The following is a 21916-nucleotide window of genomic DNA, read 5'->3' as shown; positions in this document are numbered from 1 at the left end:
CTGCGCTGTGGCGGGGAGCGGGGCGCGCAGGCGCGGCCGTCGGCGGCCTCCGGGCGGCTGAGGGGCGGGCTGAGGCAGCGGCCGGGGCCGGGCAGGGCGATAAGAGCCGCTGCGGGCTCGCTTTCTGTCTTAGCGCAGCTGGGCGGCCGCGGTCGGGCTTGCGTCGTGCTGGGGGGGCGGCTGTGGCACAGCCATCGCTGTTCGGCTGCGTGACTCTCCTTGGCGCGGAGGAGCGCGGCCCGTCGCTCCCCCTCAGGCCCAGCGGCGGCGATGGGTTCCCGGGCGTCCACGCTGCTGCGGGATGAGGAGATCGAGGAGATCAAGAAGGAGACGGGCTGTGAGTACGGGGCTGTGGGGGGGCGGGCGCTTGTCCCCTCAGCGCGCCCAGCCGTGCCTAGCGCGGCCGGCCGCCACCGCTGCGCTCCCGGCGGGGCAGTGCCCGGCCCGGCCCCAGCCACCGCGGGCGGACGTGTCTCGTAGGCCTGCGGAAGCCGGGAAACGCCTCTTGGGCCGCCGCCGGCGGTGGGTGCGCAGGGGGGCCCCTGAGGGCACGGCAGAAACCCGCGGGCACCGCATACCCCTCGGTGCGCTCCGGGTCCCGCTCGCCCGCGGCTGGCGGCGGCCACCGGCTGTGACTGGGGCAGCTGGGCTGGGGGGGGGGCTGCCGGGCGCCCGGCGCAGCGGGAAACAACGGCGGCCGCGGAGCCCGTGGCGTGTGCGCGGCCCCCGGGCTCCCGGCCGGGGCTGCGGAGCCGTCTCGCGTGGGGGCCGTTGCTGCGGCCTGAGGGGGCGAGGATCGGCCGCGGCCCGGCGGGACCCGGGTGGGACGGGCGGGCAGCAGCGCTCCTGGTGCCCGCGGCGTTACCCGCCGGCGGAGAGAGCTCGCTGGGTTCGGCAGAGCTGCCTGTGGCTCTGGGGCTGGAATTTCCCTCGGGCAGCTGTCTTTGGCCTGAAAGGGCTCTCACGGTGTAGCAATTTCCCCCCAAGTGTTACTTGTTTCATAGGCTATTGCTAAAGTTGCCTTAAGGTACCTCAGAACGAGTGCTGAGTGGCCTTTAAAATATAAAGGCGGTGAGTGAACTTGCGAGAGTTGGGTATACTTAAAAAAAAAAAATAAAATTCCTGCACTAGTCACAACTGGCACAACATTGTTCACCCTAGACTGTATGTAGTATAAAGCTATGTTGCCCTGTAGTATTTGATTGAGTTGTTCTTCATAAACATAAGTACCTTAGAAAAACCTCAGTGGTGTCAATTTGGCTGATAGAATGGTTGCCTGTCTGAGAAATCTAGTAAATGCTGAATGACAGTAAGTGGGGGGTGCCCTCCTAAATAGTTGGAAACAGGGGGTCATAACACCATAGGAGCCACTTTGCTGCTTGCTCTGTTCCACCCCCCCCCCCCACCCCCATGCCACCCCCCTGCCCCCCCCCCCCAGGTAAAAAAATCTTTACAGATCACGTTTTTCTCCTGCGTATGCTTGCTGATCTGTTCTTGCTACATGGGAATAATTCCCATGTTTTCATTCCAATAGAAGTGGTTTCATATATCTGTTTCAGGTAATAGTTTATTTGTGTCAGGAAAATGAGTGGCTACAGACCTACAGGAGAGGAGTGGAAGAAAGCTAAGACAGTACTGGCTAGCGTAATGGACAGCTGAGTGAGGAGTTCACATAGTTTCCATGATCCTTTTTCCATCTGTCAAGGGAACCTTCTGCAGGAAGGCTATGATAAACAAGTAGTAATATCAAAGTCTGTGTGTCCACCAAGAATTTACTGTTTAGGTTTTTTTCTTTTTAATCACAAAGATCATAAAGTAAAGGTAGCCTCACCTCATTTATAAAGATGCTTTGAAAACCAAAACTCAAATCTGGAATGTTCTTCCAAAAGGTTTTACTTTTTTCTTCATGCCAGTATTTGGTTTACTGTCAGTGGTGTTTTATTCCTAGAATTTTACTTGCATGATAGTTAAATAAATGGCTGTGTAGGCATTCTAAAGAATAAAACTGCTTGGCTGTAGTTAGCCTCTAAATATTTTTTCTTCCATCTTCAAAGTGGGGAGCTTAAGGTGATCAACAGGTTTAAGTTTGTGGGCTGACTTTAGTTTTTTCCTGTGTTTTTACTATTCAATTTTACAACTAATACCACTTTGTTAATTGACCACTGCCAATCTCTGACTCATGCTTACTTACAAGTCATCAAAGTGTCTCATTGACTTTATCAAATCTTTCCCACAAGCCTGTAACCACAGTCTAAGATAGTGATTTTTTTCTGCCCTTTATAGTTCTCTAGGTAGGTGGAAAATTCCAAGCTCTTAGCACTGTTGTATACTTCATATATGTGCAAATATTTACATAAGGTACAAGGTGGGAGAAAAAAACCCCAGGATGCTGGTTATCAGGAACGAAGTTCCCAGTGAGAATGCTAAGTTAGTATGACTGAATAGAATATCCTGTAGTTTGTTAGAAACTTGATGCTGATTATACTTTACTTACTAAAGAGTTTGAGAAAGAACTTGGTAGATGTGAGACAATCTGGCAGTACTGCATATCCCTCTGGAACTTGTGTTCTGGTAAGTACTCTGAAGGATTCTCTTTTTGGCCTCCTTAGTGTGAAACATGCCCTCTTCTGTTCATCTGGGATAAGTATGGAGCATTGAACAGAACATGTCACCAATTTGATTGAGTTCAACTGTGGCATTATACAAGTTTTTCTTGTTCAATTTTATGTGGCACAAAACTGAATCGCTAATGATGCTAACGAGTGATAAACCCTGTTTTAATGGTCTTTAGGTGAACAGATTAAAAAGCTGCCTGAATATTTTTTTATATTGTGGTAAAAAACACTTGTTTAGAAACATCTGCAAAGGTAATGATTCCTAGAAGTGGGAAGAAACATGTCTGTTAAAACCTCTGCTTAGTGACAGATAATCTTTAGGTTCTCAGTAACAGATTCTAAGCCTGAAGTTGACAGTCCTAAATCCTACATTATGTTGTACAGAAATTGTATGTTATTTGTTTTGCATATGAACATTTTGAAATTTGAGTTTGAAAAAACCTTCAAGTAGTCCTAATTGCTTTTCTATTTCAGTAACAACTATAAGAAACAGATGAGAGGTCCAAGATGTTGCTTGTCTGCATTCTGTTACATTCCAATGGCTTTCCAAAAGCTTGCAACAGTATTCAAACTATTTGGTTCACACCCTTTGTACCCATGCTTTGAAGCAGTCTACTTGAGGATTAGTAATAAACTAATGCTCCTCTCTGAGTTTGAGAAAAATGTTTTAGTTGATAACAGGTGATGGATTTTCTGATGGATATTTATGCATAAGTATGTAAATGAGTTTATGCTAATGTTTTAGATGAGAGTTTCAGAGTGTCCAATTGCAAAAAACTTTCTAATTATTTAACAGAAGTAAAATAGAGGGTACAGTTCCTATTTTAGAGGTCTTGACTCGATTTTTTAGAAGGAGGTTAGTGAGGCAACAGTATAGATAAAAATGTTTCAGCTAGCTTTAATCCTTAACTTCTGAGTTTTAAGAAGCAGTCATAAATGGCAGGTCTTGTTTCTGGTTCTTCTATAGTCACCAGGAAATGTAAAAATCTTTATTTTGCATGAGAGGGCTCTGGAAAGTGTCTAGTGATGCAGCTTTCATGAGGGATGAGAGACGAAAAGGAAATTGTGAAAGAGTACAGTGGTGGACCTGAGTCATCTTTCTTTCTTCTATAGCTATGATTTGCTTTTTGTCTAGTACGATAACATAAATGTCTCCTCCTGTCAATAGCTATGTACTATTAATCACATACTAGCTGTTATGGAGGTGTTCCAAAAATGGAGTTGCTGATATTAGTTTGGAAATGGTAGCAGAGTAGAATTCTCATCACCCTCTTTGTTGCCAGGGAAGAGCGGGAGTACAGGGCTTTTTATTGGAGATGTAAGTCCAGGTTATTTTTTTCATCAGTTATTGCCTATCGTTTCTAAAACACTAAATCAAAATTGCAGGAGTCTTTAAAGAAAGAAGTCTTTAAAATACTGGTGTCTGCTTTCTGTGTGTGTGTTGCTTAACTTGAAATTGAGTAGTTTGATTGTAGAGGAGTCGCCTTAGGTGGAACTGAGCAAATTGCCCAACCCTATGCAAAGAATGAAAGTTTCAGAGGAGACAAGGAAGAAAGAAAATCAACAGTTGCTGGCAGGTCATTCCAGAGGAGGGAACAGTTGAACCTAAACAAATAGCCTGGGGAAAGAAAAAACCTGAAAAAAAGAATTTTGCCTCAGTTGTCACAGATTAGACAACTGCTGTGCAACCTGTTCCCAAATAAGTTTTATCAAGCAACAAAAGCATTGTACATGTGCTGGTGAAGGCTTTTAAAACAATTGAATTTGAAAATGACACAAAGTCCTAGATAAGTGTTGTAGAACAGCACACCTTTACTGAGTAAACATTAAAATTAAATACATGAAATAAGACTGAATTTATTAACCTCATCTGAAGAGGTTCTAAAAGATCTTCTGTAGGGCATTCTTCCAGTGTTAAAAGAATTGCTATTCTAGATAGGTTTAACCCTCTCCTGTCATGGACTTTTGTAAAGATTTAGGTGTCTATTGTCTAGGGTTGTCTAGTATCTTGGCAATGTTGACACCATTATGCTAAGCTTAAGACTGGCTTTGGCATTTCTGTTTCAAATTGCAGATTTAAGGAATCTGCAGTAACTTTCTGCTTGCTTTGTGTCCCAACTCCTTCTCAAACTTCTTTAGAAACAGGCTTCTTAATTTTTAACTCTGTGTCCTAGAAGCCTAGAAATTGGTGAACCCCAAAATGAACAAATTATTTCGATGCAGGCAGTCCTGTGAAGGACTGAGACTGAACTGTGAAGGAGGAAAAGTGATCAGGTGTGAAGTTTCTGACCATTCTCCAGATGCAGAGAAACTGAGTACACTTTCCATCTTTAGATGGAAAAAACAGGAGCAGAGATAGGCGAAAGGGAAGGAAAGATTCTATAGCAGAGGTCTGCAGTGTCATGAATGAGGTCATCAGTGGAGGCTGTGTCCAGATTATGTTTAGTCATAAAGGAGTTAAGGGGAAATACAGTGGAACTGTGATTCAGGTTTTTTTCTTTTTAATTGCCATTTACTGAGTCAGATAACCAAAGAATGTTAGAGACCAAAAATATAAATAGCTAGAAGGCAGAATTAAAGAAATTTTTGAAGAATGGACTTACTGGTGGGTTCCTGAATGTGAAGATGCAGTTTACAGCTAGTGAAGTCCCTGAACTGCTGATTGCTCTGTTTCCAATGTAACTGGTTTTGTATTATTTTTTTTAATTTTTGAACACAGCTTCTAGCAGCAGAGTAGCTCTGTGTAATGAGGTCTGTTCCTACGGGAAGTCATTGACATGATAATTTGTGTTTCTTCTTTGTGTTTTTTTTTTTTCTTCAGTCTCCCACAGTCAAATCACCCGCTTGTACAGTCGCTTCACCAGCCTAGACAAAGGAGAAAATGGCACCCTTAGGTGGGTATCGTCACTAATTCAGCTGTTTGCCTTGACACATATCTGTAATGGTGGCTTGCTGTTGCAGGATGCCTGCGTCGTTTCCTCATATGGTGAATCAGTGAGGCTGTTACAACAGGGGTTTTCATATCTACTGTCTACTTAGACATTCAAGTTTGTTCCCTTTTATGAAGGGTCAGGAGAAATCTTATTGTCAAACTGGGGTGCTCTACCAGTTGTCTTTAGTACTGAAGGCTTGTAGCAGTTAATACAAGAAAGGTCAGGTTTGGTATTCAAGGTCTTACTGCAAATGTTCAGAAATGTTAAACCGTATTTTTAGATTCTTACCTTTGTTTGTGTGGCTTCTAATAATTATTACAAGAATAGTTCCACTATGTTGTCTTCACCCCGGCTTTCATAACAAAAAGATAATTTATTTTTGGGAGCATGGGCTATTAAATGTTACCTAGTGTTTTTTAATGCTGCTTTGATCTGCAAGCCATTTACTATTCTTTGTACCTCTTCTTGAACCACCATGTCTGTTAGTATGCTCAAAAATAAAAAAGAAAGAGCTGGAACCAAGTCACTGTGACTAAATACACATTTTATTCTTTAAAGCAGTAGTGCAGGATATTCCAAGACCTTTAAAATGTTTGTCTTCTGTCTAGAATTTCAAAACTACAGAAGTGAACCAGTTTCTTACAGCTTAATCAATTAAAGATGAGGCTTAAACTGTATGTGCAAAACACTTTTCACTTTGGTGGGCTGAGTCTGCTGGGAAAAGTATTCTCAACCTAAAGGTAAACTCCAGTGGGATGATTGCCTGTTAAAATGTATCTCTGCTTGCTGTTTTTGTTCTCTAGCTTTCCCCACTCCAGTTATGTATTGAGAGTTTGTATTGTTTTGCTCTTTATTTACTGAACTAATTATGAATTCTGATTGTATTAAAATGATTAGTCACCTCTTTTGACATTGCCTATGGATTATGTTAATATTATGGAAACATATGACAAATAAGAGCTGGCTATGACTGCACCAGGGGTGCAATTTTGTGACCAACCTAGTTGGTCCAAGACCATGTTGCCGCTGAAAGGCTGTTGCTTTTCTGTGTTGAAGCCGGTATCAAGGCTCATCTTTGGAAACTAACCTACAGCTTTGAAAACTTGCCAAGTAGCACAACAAAAAAGGAAACTGATCAGTGTTCAGGTGGATTTGTTTCCCATTCGCCATATAGCCACATATGCCAGAAATGGAGCACAGGGAAGCTGGAGAGAGCAGGAAGGGGGAAGGGACCTCATAGCATAGTATGCAAAGTCTGACTGAGATGAAGTTAACTTCTTTCATAGCATTTCTATCCCAGTCAAACCTGGTAAACATAGATTTGGGGATCATCTGGGGTTTTGTATGTGATCTTGCAAAATGTGGTTGTGGGATGCCCTATAAACCAAAGTAACTATAAAGCTAGAATCGCTGCTTAGAAGATGAAGGTGACAAGTTGTAAGATACACTGTCTTTGGCAGTACTGCTGCTTACTGCAGTTTCCTTTCTTGAAAGAAATACACAGTTCCTTCTGGTGCCACAAATTACTGACTTCTCAGTTAACATGTAAGTAACTGGTTGTGGAGCTGTACTGTAAACAGGACTACTGAGTGATTCTTTTTGGTTAAAAATACTCTGCTTCCTCTTTTGGCTTGTGCAGGTATTTTTAAGCAGACTGACTCCAGTGATTTGGACTGTGGCTGTACTGTAAATACCTGGACTTGCATAGCTGAAGGGATGACAAAATAGACTGTGGGTGAGGAAACAATTGGTATGGGATGGGCAGGGACATCTTAAAACCACTCTGTCACCAAAGCTCATGTATCATATAAATTGTAGCATTGGCTAATTGGCAATTGTGACATACAGATCAGCTGAATGATATTGTAGGTAAGGGTGATACTACTAATGTCTCAAAATGAAATGACTTGAAAAAGAACACTAACAGTCTCTTCAAAACTTTGCATGTGGGTTTAGTCTTTACTGACAATTAAAGGTGATGGCTACCAGACTAGTCTAGCACAATTTGAACCTAGGACATGTTCTTCCTCAGCTCTTCCCTCCAACTTTAAATTTACCTATTGAGTCTGTAAAGCTTGTATAAATGTCAAAGTGATTGTACTCAGTTTACGTAAGAGGAGTAATTAATTAAACATGCTATGAATCTCTGTTGCACAATGCTTAGTTTCATAGTGTTATGTATCAGAAGCAGGTGGTTTTTTCATTGTCAATAATCATGTGGTACTTGAGAAAGCAAACTGGGCTTGTTTGGGAAATCCCAACAGCTGTGCAAGTTGTGATCCCTTAACTTGCAGTCTTGGCCTCTTAAATGTAGCCTGCTCCCAATCATGGCTGGCTTGGCTTTCAAAACTTGAATGCCACTCTGTCCTGGCCCCCACAATATGTGGAAACCATTAAGTTAAGTAATAGAAAACTACTTCCTATAAAAAAACAATGAAGGGTGAGTAAGAACTACAGCTCTGAAGGTCGTAAATGTTGTTTTCTGAAATACTGATCAAAGAGAACTTGCTACTTTGAGACAAGCAAGGTGAAGTTATCACTTGCTTTCTAAACTGTTTGGCAGTAGTAAGCATGTCTTCTGTTTGTTTCCTGTGAGCAAGAATGATTGTTTCCTGCCTTTGACTTACAAATCAGACATGACAGAAATCACTCATGTGACTATGATCAGGAAAAGAAGTGTTAGGCTCTTCTTTATGGCATGAAATTAATCTTTAAATGTGTATCACCCTTCTGAACAAGGGGAAAAGCTGTGCTGTCATTCTTATCTATGGGTTAAAAATGTGCAAGGTAAAGAACACTTTGTACAGAGGATCTGGTAGATAATGATTAATCCTGGTGGCTAAAGAAGAGAGAGAGTTCATTCTGGAACTATAACCAAAAGCTGAAACCTTTCCTAGCCAGATGTTTCTATCCAGTGTACCTACGTACAGTTTCAAGGAACTTTCTTTTTAGAGTTCCATAAATAAGACTTAAGAGAAGGGTACTGATGGAGTCAAAACTTCATATGCCTTCTTTTTGGCTTTTTCCCTCTCTCCTCCTTACCCTCTCAATGACTACAGCCTATGGTTAATGGATTAACTTTTATCAATTATTTAAAAGTGCTATTTTTTTTTCCTTTTCCTAAAAAAATAAATAAATAAAAGAAAATGAGTAAGTGCAAGTATGAGGGAGCTATCTGAATGAAACCAGGTTGTAAAAGCCAGGACAAACCCATTCCTTTAAATTCCTTTGTCATCTTTGATTTCAATACTGTGACATGCTGAGTTGCCAAAATAAAAGGTTGATACCGTGGCTACGTCTAAATTGCGAAACCAGAAATATACTTGTTCTGCCTCCATCCTAACTATAGGTCAGGAGGGAACTAGTGTGCACATTTTCTTTACTTTCTGATTTCCAAGATGAGAAAATTTAAGTGTATGACCAGGATAAGTATGTTCTTGCTTCAGTGAGTCCCCTTGTTGGGCTGGTACCGGAATGTACACCACACAAGAATACATCTGCTCCAAAACTTATCTACTGGTAAGTAGCTCTAGACAGACACATATAGAGCTATAAAAAGGAGATACTTGGCTAAACTGCTACTTTGGCATGTAGGTTTTGCATGAAGCCTCTCACTTACAGTAGTTTCTTCTGCCCGGGGAAATGACAGGTTAAGCACTTCAGAAGTATTTTTTTACTGTACAGCAATTGGGATGGCCTGGTGAGTGTGGAAGAAGGAAGGGAGGGCAAGTCTTCTGAAAGCTGGTAACATGAGAATGGACATGCTGAGCTGTTTATGCATATGTCATGATTATGAAAGCTATTCACAAGATGGTGTCTCCTGGAGAACTTCAGAAAGCCTCTGGCCCCGAGAGGAGGGTAACAGGAGCTGGCTGGGCCATCTGTTAACTTTGTCAGTGAATTGAATCACCTGTCTGGAAAGTTGTCAGGCTTGTTCTTATTCGTTCAAGCTGATATGCCAAGATTTCAAAGTAAAACATAAAAGCTAGCACTCTGAACATGGAATTCTTTACCTTTTGCTTAAGAAAATGCAAAAGATTTTTAGCTTTCTGTAAAACAGACAAGGCAGGCAGGTTGGGATTACAAAATGGTAGGGTACTACAGTAACACATACTTCCCTCCTTAACCATGCTTTATTCGCACTGTTTCCCCCCTGTCTTGCTCGTCTAATTAGCCTGTACTTCTAGCATACTTCTTGGCCTAATGTTTGTAAATCAATCACTCCCCCAGTAGTTTAGCAACTCTTTTAAACCTGTGTAGAGCATGTGTGAAGATGAAGCTAGGTGAGATGAAGTTGTTTTTAACTGCTTGAAGTTGCTAATTCAACAGAAAGGTAGTTGGGAGCATGGAGAGGAAGAAGTGGGGAACTTTTTTTCAGGGTTAGTGAGGTACATTAGACCACCAAAAGGTCTGATGGAAGACAAAGCTAACCTTAGCAAGGGAAGGGAGCAATGAAACCCCTTCAGTAGTAATCTGTTAAATCTGTTTGACAATCTTGCATGATACACCTTACTACTTTTAATTATTTTCCCATTTCAAGTAATTTCTTGTTATCTATATCCTCTGGACATTTTCCCTTTCCTCTGCCACTTTTGTTTTTCATATGGTTTGTTTTCTCTTCATTGTTTTACTTTCCCTCAGCTACATTTAGCCCTACTCTCCTCATCTCTGTTGAGGGAACAGTGCTCTGCTACTATCTAGAAGTAAAAGAAGGATGAACCACCAGAAATAATGGAAGAAAAAAAGGAGTCTAATAGATTTCTTGTAGCCTTTAGGGTAAGATAGGGCCCTTTACAGTAGGCATCTACTGTGTGCCTTGGAGTGTACACTCAGAGATATTTGTCTTGCTTAGAATCTACACGTTCCTTGCTGCAAAGTATGTGTAAGTGTGGATGCACTGGCACATACATTAAAATGGTTGGCCTGCATAATGATAACATGCAGTTAAAGATTGCTTTGCAGGTTACATTTAAGCAAGGGTTTAGTAGAAGCCAGGTTCCAGGAGAGATGTGTTGGAAGAGCCTTGTTGCTATGGCATGTGAACACAGAGGAAGTAGAGGGCATGACTCTTCCTGTAAGCTCCAGCCTCAGCCAGGTGCAGTTGGTCCCTAATGACTGCAGGAAGCCTTAGTTTATAAAGCGGAGAATAACTTAGCTCATGCATTCATTTACTTTTATGGCTACTACAGCTATTTCAATTATAAGAGCACATTACTGAGTGAGTGTTAATAAGCAAAAATGGTCTACTGCAATCCCCATAAAGACAGGACAAGTAGATTTGAAACCTGGGGAGTTATTTGTGGTTAATTGTTAATCTCCTGTTAGAAAGCAGAATAACAGGAGGCTGAAATGCAGAGTGTAAACTGAGGCTGAGTACTGAAAAGTAGTGATATGCAAGTAAAAAATTCTGAAACATTAGGATTTTGCTGTAAATGGAAGAGAGGGCAGCTGCTGCTTTTAGCTTGTAAGTGTTGGCATTGACACAAGTCCTGTTGTTAAAATAGTGTTACTAGGACATGGGTTTTCCACATCACTGCATCTCCTGCCTAAAATCACTAATGCATACTTTGCCCTTCAGCTGTAGCTTAAAATGCAGCTGTCCTGAAGGGTCTGGTAACAAGTTGATCATATTATATAGATGTTAGCTTTGTCTATTAAAAATAATTCAGACCTGGTCAGAGCAGAAGTTTGCTGGGATAGCTTAAAAATATGGTCAGGTCACTCTACTTAGAAGGTCAAACAGTTCAACCGTGTTGCAACAGGTACAATTGGGACTCTTTAACAGTGCTGTGGTGCCAAGGACTGTTTTAGAATGCATTTAAAACTAGAATGTCTTGCTTCTGTGCCTTTCCTAGGCTAGAGTAGTGATAAGATTAACAAACTCATTTCCCGCCCCCCCCCCCCCCCCCCCCCAAAGGCCAGTGTACTTAAATAAAATCTGTTTGTGTTTACTTTACTCTGCCAGGTTTTTTTGATGCAATTATGTCGTGAATCAAACCTTGTTGCTGATTCGTTTAGTGAGCATAGTTTTCAAAAGCAGCAAACATTTAGTAACCAAGTTTGAGACTTTGACCCAAACTTCAAAAATGGCAGGACTGCATTTGACTTGAAGGAGATTGCCAATATTTCTAGAGATTGAGCAGGAAATGTCATTTTTATTCATGCAGGCAGAATAGATTTTTTTTTTAGCCTTACCCCATTGCTGTTATCTTTGCAATTTAAAACCTAAATGATTGAGTACCTCTTGTATGAACTGATAAATTGCTGTGCTCTCTCATAGTGGAAAAAGCAAAAAACCCAAACCTGTTAACCAGAGTATTCTGTGAGACGTGCTTAGTGTCTGCCTTGGTCACACCAAGATTATCCCACTTTCCTGTCAGTGACATTCTATTAGGTTGAAAGAAAAGAAAAATTGTTCGTGCAACTCTAATAGTAAAATGAAATGTATGTTCATGTCATGACAATCTAAGATGTGCTTGCATCAGTATAGCTCATGATGTCTTCCAGATCAGAAAAAGCTGTAACAGTGTAAGCACTAGCTATGTTTATGCTATGCTGTGTATGTATAATCATGAGCAGAAAAGAGAATCTCTGGCAAGAGCAGTGAGTATTTGCAGTGTACTGATGAAGTTACATCTGGCCTACAAGCCTCTGTCAAAGTCTAAATTTACCTCTTTAAAAGGAGTGCTGCTTGGATGAAGCTAAAATAATCTGAAATTTGTCATTTATAGTAAGATGTAAAGTTACTGCATAAACAAAAAAAAAATTCTATTAGAATATGCAGATCACCTGTGGTATGTTAGGAATATGGTATTGTCCCAGAATCTGGAATGGGGTAGTCTGGAAAAATCATGCCAACTCAAATTATTAGGTACCAAAATAATTATAAAAAAAAATAATCATTTTTAAGCCATATTTTTCTTCAGAGTTATTTCAGACACTTTCCTTAAATTGCAGACTAGTTGGTGTCATACAGGAAGGTTTCTAGCACAAACAATGTTACCATCTGAGAAGTGCTCTTAATGTGATAAATGAGCACTGCTAGTCTGTAATGTAATACAGGCTTGGCATTGTCTTTTGCTTTGCTTTGTGCCATTAGTCATAGAGAAAACATGCTTTAAAGAGTTGTATGTTAAAAACTGCCAAGTGTCTTGCTGCAGAAATAGAAGCCAATGGATGTTTTTACTGTGAATTCTTTTTAAGCAACTCTTTCTCTAGTGACTTCAACTTTATGCAGACTTCCTGTATTCTTGCTTTACTTAGCCGTGAAGACTTCCAGCGGATTCCAGAGCTTGCCATCAATCCACTGGGAGACAGAATTATCAATGCCTTCTTTCCGGAAGGGTGAGTTCCGACAGATGTAACTTACAAGCAGGCTCAAGATTTGCAGTTCGTCAGAAGTTTAGCTAGTGAATTGTTGATAGTTAAAGCACACATAATTTGAATTTGCTAGTAATTGAACACTCAAATGTCATGAAATGTGTGTGGGGACACTGTTTCCTCAGCATGTTTTTATTCTGTAACGGGATATATTTAACAACAAGACTTGTATACTTTATGTCACAGTTTTCTACTTCTTGCTATGTTGCTGAATACTTCTGAAGAAAGTCAAGGGCACATATGGACTTTGGTTCTTTAAGCAAACTTGTAGCAATACTATTTTATGCTAAGTAGTATTGCAGTTTACTAATTCAGTCTTGGTTTTCATCTTTTAGCCTCTAACTATACCTTTGTTATTCGATCAGCTTTTTTGTTTGCTTGTTTTCAGTTTTTGATCTCGCTTAAGACATAACTTATAGTGCTGCTAACATATATCCAAACAGATGATCAAATTTGCAGTACTGTGTCTTTTCATTGTACCTTTTTAGATTGTTCTATGGAATCTGCTGTTCTTGAACACATTTGTCATTATTGATTGATGAAGATCAGATTGTCTAATAAAATCATAATATGGGTTAATAGTGGGCAGGGTTTCCTGAGTAGAAAGCAGGAGTCTTGGAAAGTACTTGCATAGCTGGTTCCCACAGAAACTAGAGAAGAGAGCTGTCTGAGAGCAGCAAGCAATGGCTGCCCCGTGCGCAGGAGCCAAGGGTGACAGCAAATCTGGCAGGGGCAGTGCCCTTGCTCACCAAGGGTACAGCACCTGAGCGACAAAAGCAGGGCTGGTCCAGTGAGTGTTGTCAGGTCAGCCAACAAGTCCAGTGGTTGCCAGACAAGTTGATGGTGGTGAAGCTAGTCTGGGGTCAGTCAAGGGTATCGGGGTCAGTCAAGGGTATCGGGGTCCAGATTAGCAAGGTACGTTTGCCAGACTTGGGGATAGCTGCAGGATAGCTCAGGCAAGGGCCAAGGGTGAGGACTAGAGCGTAAATGGAGCTTGCAGGCAGGAGGCGGCAAGCCTGTGACAAGACTTCTCTCACTTTCTTGTTTTACACATCATACTTCATAGCAGCATGATCCCAGGTTGCAACTGCACTGTCTCAGAGCTGGCTTTGAGCACAGGCAGCCAAACTCAAACTCTAGGGAGGTGGGAGTGGAAGAGTCTGTGTGGTCCTGATGCTGTAGACATTCGTACTCCTGTTTCAGTAAAAAAAAAAAAAAAGAACCTGTATAAGCCTTGTTGAAACTGACCTGCTGAAATGCTTATGCAGAGAGGACCAGGTGAATTTCCGGGGATTCATGAGGACGCTAGCCCACTTCCGGCCCATAGAGGATAACGAGAAGAGCAAAGACCAGAATGGACCAGAGCCACTGAACAGCCGAAGTAACAAGCTCCACTGTAAGACATGTGAACTTTCTTATAGAAGCCTTTTTTTGTTGTTTTTCTGGGAAGGGAGTGAAGGGGCTTGGTGTCTTTGTACGGTTGTTCTGTAAGTGGAATGATGTCCTCTAATACCTGGTTTATTTTTTTTTTTAAATTTATGTGCAACTTTAGCTGTTCAGAATGTAAACAATTGACCCATTCTTGTATTGGAATTTGGAATTGGTTGAATTTTGAGTAATGGATATGCTTTTACAAACATCTCACAACAGGAGTGTTTTGAAATGGCTTGTATGCCATTTCAAGTTATTTCAGATTTAGAAGCCACATCCCATACACGAATGGGCTTTTCCCTTTCTTTCTCCAGTCTTCCATATAATGGAGTGCTTTTTCCTCATCTTCAGTTGGGTTCTTTTTTGAGTATTTGGACATCTGCCTACAGTATATGAGCAGAATGCTCTTGCTTGCTAATCAAAGCTGGCAACACTCCTCAGCACTTGATATTTCTGTTGTATGTCATCAAGTATATAGTCAAAGAGAACAAATGTAAAAATGGTTGGCTCTGAAGTTAAAGGATTGAATGTATCTTGGTGGTAATTAGACTTCCATGACTTGAGGCTTTGAAGAAACACCTCTGCAAGCAGAATGCTTCGTACTTGTACTGAGTATTTAAGTAGGATTTTTCATTTCTTGAAAATAGCAATATTCCTGTATGTAGTAATAACACTTTATGGAACTCTCCATGAATTTTATGGTGAATTTAAAACTCAAAGCTAATTATCTTTAAATAATTTATGAATAATTAGGGTTTTTTAGATAATGTATTTATGAAAAAAAAATGGCATTTGAATTAAACAGCCTGTTCCTTTTCTTTCCTGTAGTTGCTTTTCGGTTATATGATCTCGATAAAGATGACAAGATTTCCAGGGATGAGCTGCTTCAGGTAAATAGCACAGGGCTGCTTTGAATGACTCCATGACCTTCTCTGTGACTTTACACCCATTTAGAATGAAGAGGGGACTTACAACAGTCTTCTCAAAAGAACTTCTGAAGGAATCTGGTGGCTAATTGCTTATCTCTGGTTTAAGATAAGCAATTAAATAAGATTAGATACAGTATGAGACTTTAATCCTATTTGGTAGCCTAGGCTGTTTTATTAAACTGGGAATGCTAGATTCAGATTTAAACCAGAGTGTTAGGCTAAGCAGATGCTATTGGAAATGATACCTAGATACCCCAACAACTACACTAAGCCCCTTGAGAACTACCTTTTAAAACTTTCTGCGGTGCTTCTAACAGGACTTCACAGGGACAATCCTTGAGATTGATTAGGTTGTTTGTCTGATCCTCTGTGCATCCTCTCAATAGAATAAAACTTCTTGGAATTGCAGCAAAGGTAATCAGAGTTCATCAGTGCTGCATATATGTGAAACTATGGTTGAGCTAGGGGTAATTACATACTGCTAATCCTGGGAAGTGGAGATGGCAATTTGTGGTTCCTGATGTAGGACGAGGATTTGCTTTTGACTGAAACTGCCATCTTCTATTGGCACAGAAAATGCTTTACTAACTGTAGAAAGTAATGGCAGTTACCATTTGACCATATACTTAAAAGATTCCTGTAGGCAGCTATCTCCAGCAGCAGATACTCAAATGTTGGTACTTTTTGTGAGGAAAAAATAGAGAAAAGCATTGAAACAAAATGTACTTGTTCTGGGTTCCAAAAGCTTTCTCGTACTTCTTCCTCTTCCTGCTGCCTAGTGAAAAGGCAGGAGTATTTGTCAGAGGTGGCTACAAGAGGAAGCTGTCTTTCCTGAAAGCTTTGACATAAAAAGCACAAACAGAAGTCTTTCTAAAAGTTACTTCTATGGAAATCCTCCAGAGTTGTTCTTGTGTGGTGTTACTTTGACAGTATACATGAGAAAAGCAGCAGTAAGAGTATTTCTGTTCCTATGTTGATAATGGTTATTTTGTTTTCTTATTTAAAGAAAAAAATTAAATCTGGGGACTTCTGGATGTTACAGGTATTACGGATGATGGTTGGTGTAAATATTTCAGATGAGCAGCTGGGCAGCATCGCTGACAGGACAATCCAGGAAGCTGATCAAGATGGAGATAGTGCCATCTCCTTTGCAGAGTTTGTAAAGGTTGGTAAACTGCTTTTTTTAACAACTAAATGAAACTGCTCAGTAATGGGCAAGCCATTCAGACTTAAATGGAAACAGGGAGGAAGTTGTTCCAATAATCCTGTTTGCATTTGGACAAAGCAAGCCTTCTGCTAGCTCTTTTTCTGCCTTTATTAGGAAACTTTTTATATATATACTGTTAGGGTACTAATTATTAATCTGCATGTTTTTTCATGCTCTTGCATAAGCTACAGCATTGCAATATACTGCAGAATTTTCACTTTGCTTTTGCAACCAGTTCTTTCTACACAGGTAGCCTGACTAGCACAGTTACAACACAGCAATTCTTCTGCTGTAATTGTGCTCATCAGTCTTCACTCGTAGATTTTGTTAGTGACACAACTAACATCAGTATTCAAGTTCCTAGCTCCTAGTCCTTTGAATTGCATTGTAGGCAGAAGTGGGTAATAGTAAGGAGCCATTATATAGTTGGTAAAGAAAGTTGTTCTATAGCAGAAGTATTGACAAGAGGAACCAGACTTATCTTGGAGGTGGATAAGAGGCAACAGAAACAAGTTGCAACATGGGGAAGTTCTGGTTAGCTATAAGGAAAACTCTTTTACCAAGAGGATGATCATAGTTGCGGAAGATGTAGAACCTCATTCCCTGGAGATATTTAAAACTTAACCAGACAAGGCCCTGAGCAACCTGATCTAGCTGGCTGTGCTAGATCAGGGGTTGAGGTAGGATTTAAGTTAAGTAGGAGTTGAGAGAGTTTGACTAAAAGACCTCCAGAGGTCTCTTCAAACTTAAATTACTTTCATCCTGGAACACTGAGGTCCACTGTCTAAAACAGCCTGGAGCAGACTAATGTCTTCATACCTCAGTGAATGAAGTTGCCGTCCTGGTTTTACAATTATCTGTGTTAGTGATGCTGTGACCTTGATTTTAGCCCTTCACTGACTGCTCATGCCTCTTCCTCTACTCCATTCTCCCTTCTGTTTGCTGGCTGTGCGTTCCCACGCAGTCTAATTTTAGGAATCTGAGCCTTTCTGGGCTGTTGGCAGACTAAAACTGCATTAGTTACATTTTGGTTGAGAGCCTTCTTTCAGCTTGAATGGCTGAAGCTTCTTTCTTCGGAAGGACCTTAGTCCAGAATGAAAAATACCGGTCTCTAGATGAGGGACTGGCATGCCAAACTGAAGACATCCCATGTTCCTGCCCATTTCGTCTGTACTAGAGCAAGAAACCTTGTAGAAGATAAGTATGTACAATAATTTAAGTAGCTGTTTCTGAATTTTACTGCAGGTTTTGGAGAAGGTGGATGTAGAGCAGAAAATGAGCATTCGATTTCTTCACTGATGGATGGAGAACCTATTCCTTCCTACCCCTACTATACAAAGAATAGAACTTCATTTTCTCCTTAGCACCTTCCCCCAGAGCATTACTACTGGTGCATATACAGTACATCTCCAACCCCTCCCTGATTTGTTCTACCAATGTGAACATTCCCTGTGCATCAGGAACAAAGGGAAATGGCTGCCATGCAACTTGGAAAGGAGCATTTTTTTTAAAAAAAAATATTTTCCTTCCTTTTTTTTTACCTTCTCCCTTGTCTCCTTCTGCACTGCTGTTTTGGCAAAAATGTCTCTCCTTATGTGCTGCTGTTTAGTCCACAAACTGATTCTTCTGAGCTCTGAGTCTGAGAATGGAAAAACTGGAACCCGCCACAGAAGCACCCTATGAAGCACTTTGGAGACAAGCATCTTCTCAAATACTAGGTGTGGTGATAATGATTCACTTTTGCTTCCAGGAGCAACAACATATTACAGCTGCCTTTTTTTCTTCCCCCCCCCCCGCCCCTCCTTTCCCATTTCACTCTTTACATGCAGATTTTTCTTCACTGCTTCCAAATCAGCCTTTTACTTGAGGACTTGTCAATTTCTATGGTTTTGTTGTACAACTAGCACTGAAGGCAAGAAGATAGCCTAGAGTACTTTAAAGTACTGTGAATAGATTGTATGCTTTGTGGGATGAATTCACAGGGACAATAGGAGAATCTGTGGTGTCCTCAAAAGGAATAGGAATTCTGCACTAAGTCACTTAAATTGTTCCAGTAGCAGATGCAGAAACTTGTTTCTTTTCTTTGAGTAGCTTGCAGGCTTGACAGCCAGTGGACCATGAAGTGCCCTCTCCAGGTTGTTTCGCTCTAGGATCCCTCCTTAACAGGGTGGTTTTGGCTCTGAAAGTGTAAAGTTGTTTACCAGTGTACATAATGCAAGAAAACTAGTCATGCCAAAATCTGGACTTGCAGTTCTGTCACTGCCCCCTGGTAATAGTGACGTGAAACATAGTACTGATTTATTATTTAATCATAGTGACCTGGAGAATCAGTAATTACTTACATTTTCCAATATGGAAGTCCTGGTTTGTTAGATTTGTGTTGAGGGTGATAGCTGTATTTATGAAAGCTCTGGCATGAGAATATAATTTGTGGAAGTGTGTATTATGCCAAATATTTCAGAATATATTTCTACACAAATCTCTTTGCAAGTATAAGATGATTAATACCACTAATGTAATACTGATAAAGTCAAGAGATCATAATTAATGAAGGCTGAATAGAGGCATAATTTTCTGTGGCTAGATGGGCAGATAGTCTCATTTAGTTTAGCTGGAGCATCCTACAGTCCGGGAGGTCCTTCCAATAAAACCAAAAAACCCCGGGAGCTTCTTTATTGAAGAATCAGTGTTATAACTGCTTCTCATGTCATGTGTAAACATTTCTATAAATACTTACCAGTCTCAAACTATTCTTAAATGTGCATTTCCTTTTTTTCTTGGTTCCTTTAATCATCACTTGTGTTAAAGAATAACATGCAAGTCTCTGAAGGTTTTTTGATTTATTTTAAATTAATCAAAGTGAAATGTTGCACTTGATTATTTTGCAGAGTGCAACACAATTCCAGAAAGAAGTGCTAATTAAAACCATCTATTCTGTATGAGAAAGAAACACTATAGTTTTATGACCATGTCATGTATAAATAGGAATGTAATAATGTTAACAGATTGGAAAGTAAAAGTATTTGTAGGCTTTGTGATTTGCTTAGAAGTAGGTGTTGCTCTTTTCTGGCTATATAGTGTAACCTACAGTTGTGCCTTATTTGTCCCAGTGAGACTGGATACTGTATTTATCAATCCATAAATAAATCTTTCAGTGTATTAAAAAAAAACAACAACAAAACAACCCAGCAATCAAACCCTGTCATGGTTTAACCCCAGCTGGCAACTAAACACTACAGAGCTGCTTGCTCACTCCTCCCACCCACAGCAGGATGGGGAGGAGAACTGGGGGGGGGGGGGGGGGGGGAGGAGGGAAGGCAACACTTTTGAGATAAGAACAATTTAATAATTGAAATAAAATACAATATTAACAATTGTAATGAAAAGTAGAGAGAGAGCGTGAGAAAGGAATAAAATTCAACAGGAAAGAACCCCAAGTGATACACAATACAATTGCTTGCTGCCCCCACTGACCGATGCCTAGCCAGTCCTTGAGCAGCAATCAGCTGCTCCTAGCTAGCTTTTCTGTTTATGTACTAGGTGTGACATTTTGTGGTATGGAATATCCTTTTGGCCAGTTTGGGTCAGCTGTGCAGGCTCTGCTCCCTTCTGGCTTTTTGTGCACCTCCAGCCTTCTTGCTGGCAGGGCCTGAGAAGTCTTGCCTTAGGGTAAGCAGTACCTAGCAACAGCTAGAAACATTGCTTTGCTACCCATATTATTCTCATACTGAATCCGAAACAGAGCACCACACCAGGTACTGAGAAGACAACTGTACCAGGTACAGTATTTCTGTTTGTAACCAGGGCAGACCCAAACCTATTCCTGTATGGTAATTGACTGTTCTTTAATGACTAGAAAAATTAAACACCAGTAGAATGGTGCTAGCAGGCCTTACAAATCAATTCTTTACAACTAAGCTTGGCTTCAGAGCATTAACAATCTAACAATCCTTTGTTCTGCTGGCAGAATGGAAGAAACTAGTGCAAAACACGAGCTCCAGAAGAGGACACACTTATAATAACTGCCCTATGGATCCCATAACACTATGAGCTTTACACCTCTCCATGGTTCCAATTTAGGCTTTTTTTTTTTTCTTTCCTTCCACCTAGTGGTGTTCTAAGTAAAGGGTATATAATATTAACGCTTGTTTCTGGCATCTGTCTTTCTAAGCCCCTACCTTGAACATTAGGTATTTTTGCTAATGTGCTCTAAGGTGAACGCTGATATGCTAATAGTGCACAGCAAAAAAACCCCACGACCAAACCAAAGGCCAGCTAACCAGTCTGTAGTGAACAACGCCCTCCTGTCTATCAGAACCTGACTTCACTGTTGGCTGTACAAATCATATGGAAGCCACCGAGTATCTTACTCTGTGTTCTGAAATCTAGATATTTAACGTGTAACTTAGAAGGTGGTAGACAGCGAGAGAAGCTTTATGGAGCTGAGATCTTAAATTTACGTTAAATTTAAAATTCTTCAAAACTAAGCTGTAGAGATAAAAGCAGATTTCCACAAAAGTATTTTTAGCATACTTGATTGCTTGTAGACATTATCTTAAATCTTCTTGAGAACAAAGGTCATCTGTGAAGGTTGAAGTCTGGAAGAGGAATAAAATCGCGCAAAGGCAGAGCTGCTTCACGTTACATCTCTCTCTTTTAAAAAAAAGAGCGTAAGGGATAGGTATTTAATCAGACGAACCATTTGGCCGTCTACCGGCAAACGGCGAGTCAAGTCCGTTTGCCAGTCTGCAGCGCGTTCTGTTGGGAACCGCCGGCTGCGGGGGCCCGTGGCTGCCGCCAGGTTGAGCTGTTGGGGCGCGATGCAGCCTGCAGAGCAGCAGCGGGTGTGATAGCTGACCGATCCTGGGGGGCGGCGAGCGGGCTGCCTGCAGCACCGGGCATCCAAACACCGCACCTGGCGCATGAGGAGCAGGAGCGACGTAACTCTGCAATGGGAAATGGCTTTAAAAGTCCTTTGAGGCCGCGGCTTCGGTTGTGAGTAACACATGGATGTAACATGAGGTTGGCAGAAGCGTTTCACCTGAGCCGGCAGCCTGCGGGAAGGCGCCCAACACGCGGACCGAGGCCCCAGCGGCGGTGGGTGTCGGGTGGATCACGGTTACACGGGGGTGTTTCCTTGGAGCTTCTGAATGGGAGTGCGCCTCTCCTCACCGCTCGCCGCGTTCACCCCTCAGGCTCCAGCGTAACATTACCGGCTGCTAACAACCCCACAAACAGTAACGAAACTCGGCCCGCAGCGGCGGAAGCCCGGCCGCAGGGCGAGGGACCAGCGGCCCCGGGTGCCGGGCCGCGGTGACGCGCAGGCCGGGGGAGCGGCGCTCACGCCTCGCCACAGCAGCCCCGGCCGGGCGGCCCCCGTGACGGGCATGCTCCCCACGCCCCGAGTGCCGGCCCGTGGCG

General features: G+C 41.6%; 1 protein-coding gene across 1 annotated transcript; it reads left to right on the top strand.

Annotated features, from left to right (window-relative positions):
• Positions 1–105: 105 nt before the first annotated feature.
• CHP1 (calcineurin like EF-hand protein 1) lies at positions 106–19245 on the top strand. The gene is made up of 7 exons (XM_055813546.1): positions 106–337; positions 5437–5509; positions 12812–12892; positions 14197–14324; positions 15188–15249; positions 16331–16453; positions 17741–19245. The coding sequence occupies exons 1-7, from the start codon at positions 271–273 to the stop codon at positions 17792–17794; spliced, it is 588 nt and encodes a 195-aa protein (XP_055669521.1). The 5' UTR covers positions 106–270; the 3' UTR covers positions 17795–19245.
• The last annotated feature ends 2671 nt before the right edge of the window (positions 19246–21916 follow it).

This window comes from Falco peregrinus, chromosome 1, assembly GCF_023634155.1.
Source record: "Falco peregrinus isolate bFalPer1 chromosome 1, bFalPer1.pri, whole genome shotgun sequence".
In the NCBI taxonomy this organism is placed as follows: Eukaryota; Metazoa; Chordata; class Aves; order Falconiformes; family Falconidae; genus Falco; species Falco peregrinus.
The sequence above is the reverse complement of the archived record's forward strand: the minus strand, read 5'-3'. Positions and strand labels throughout refer to the sequence as shown.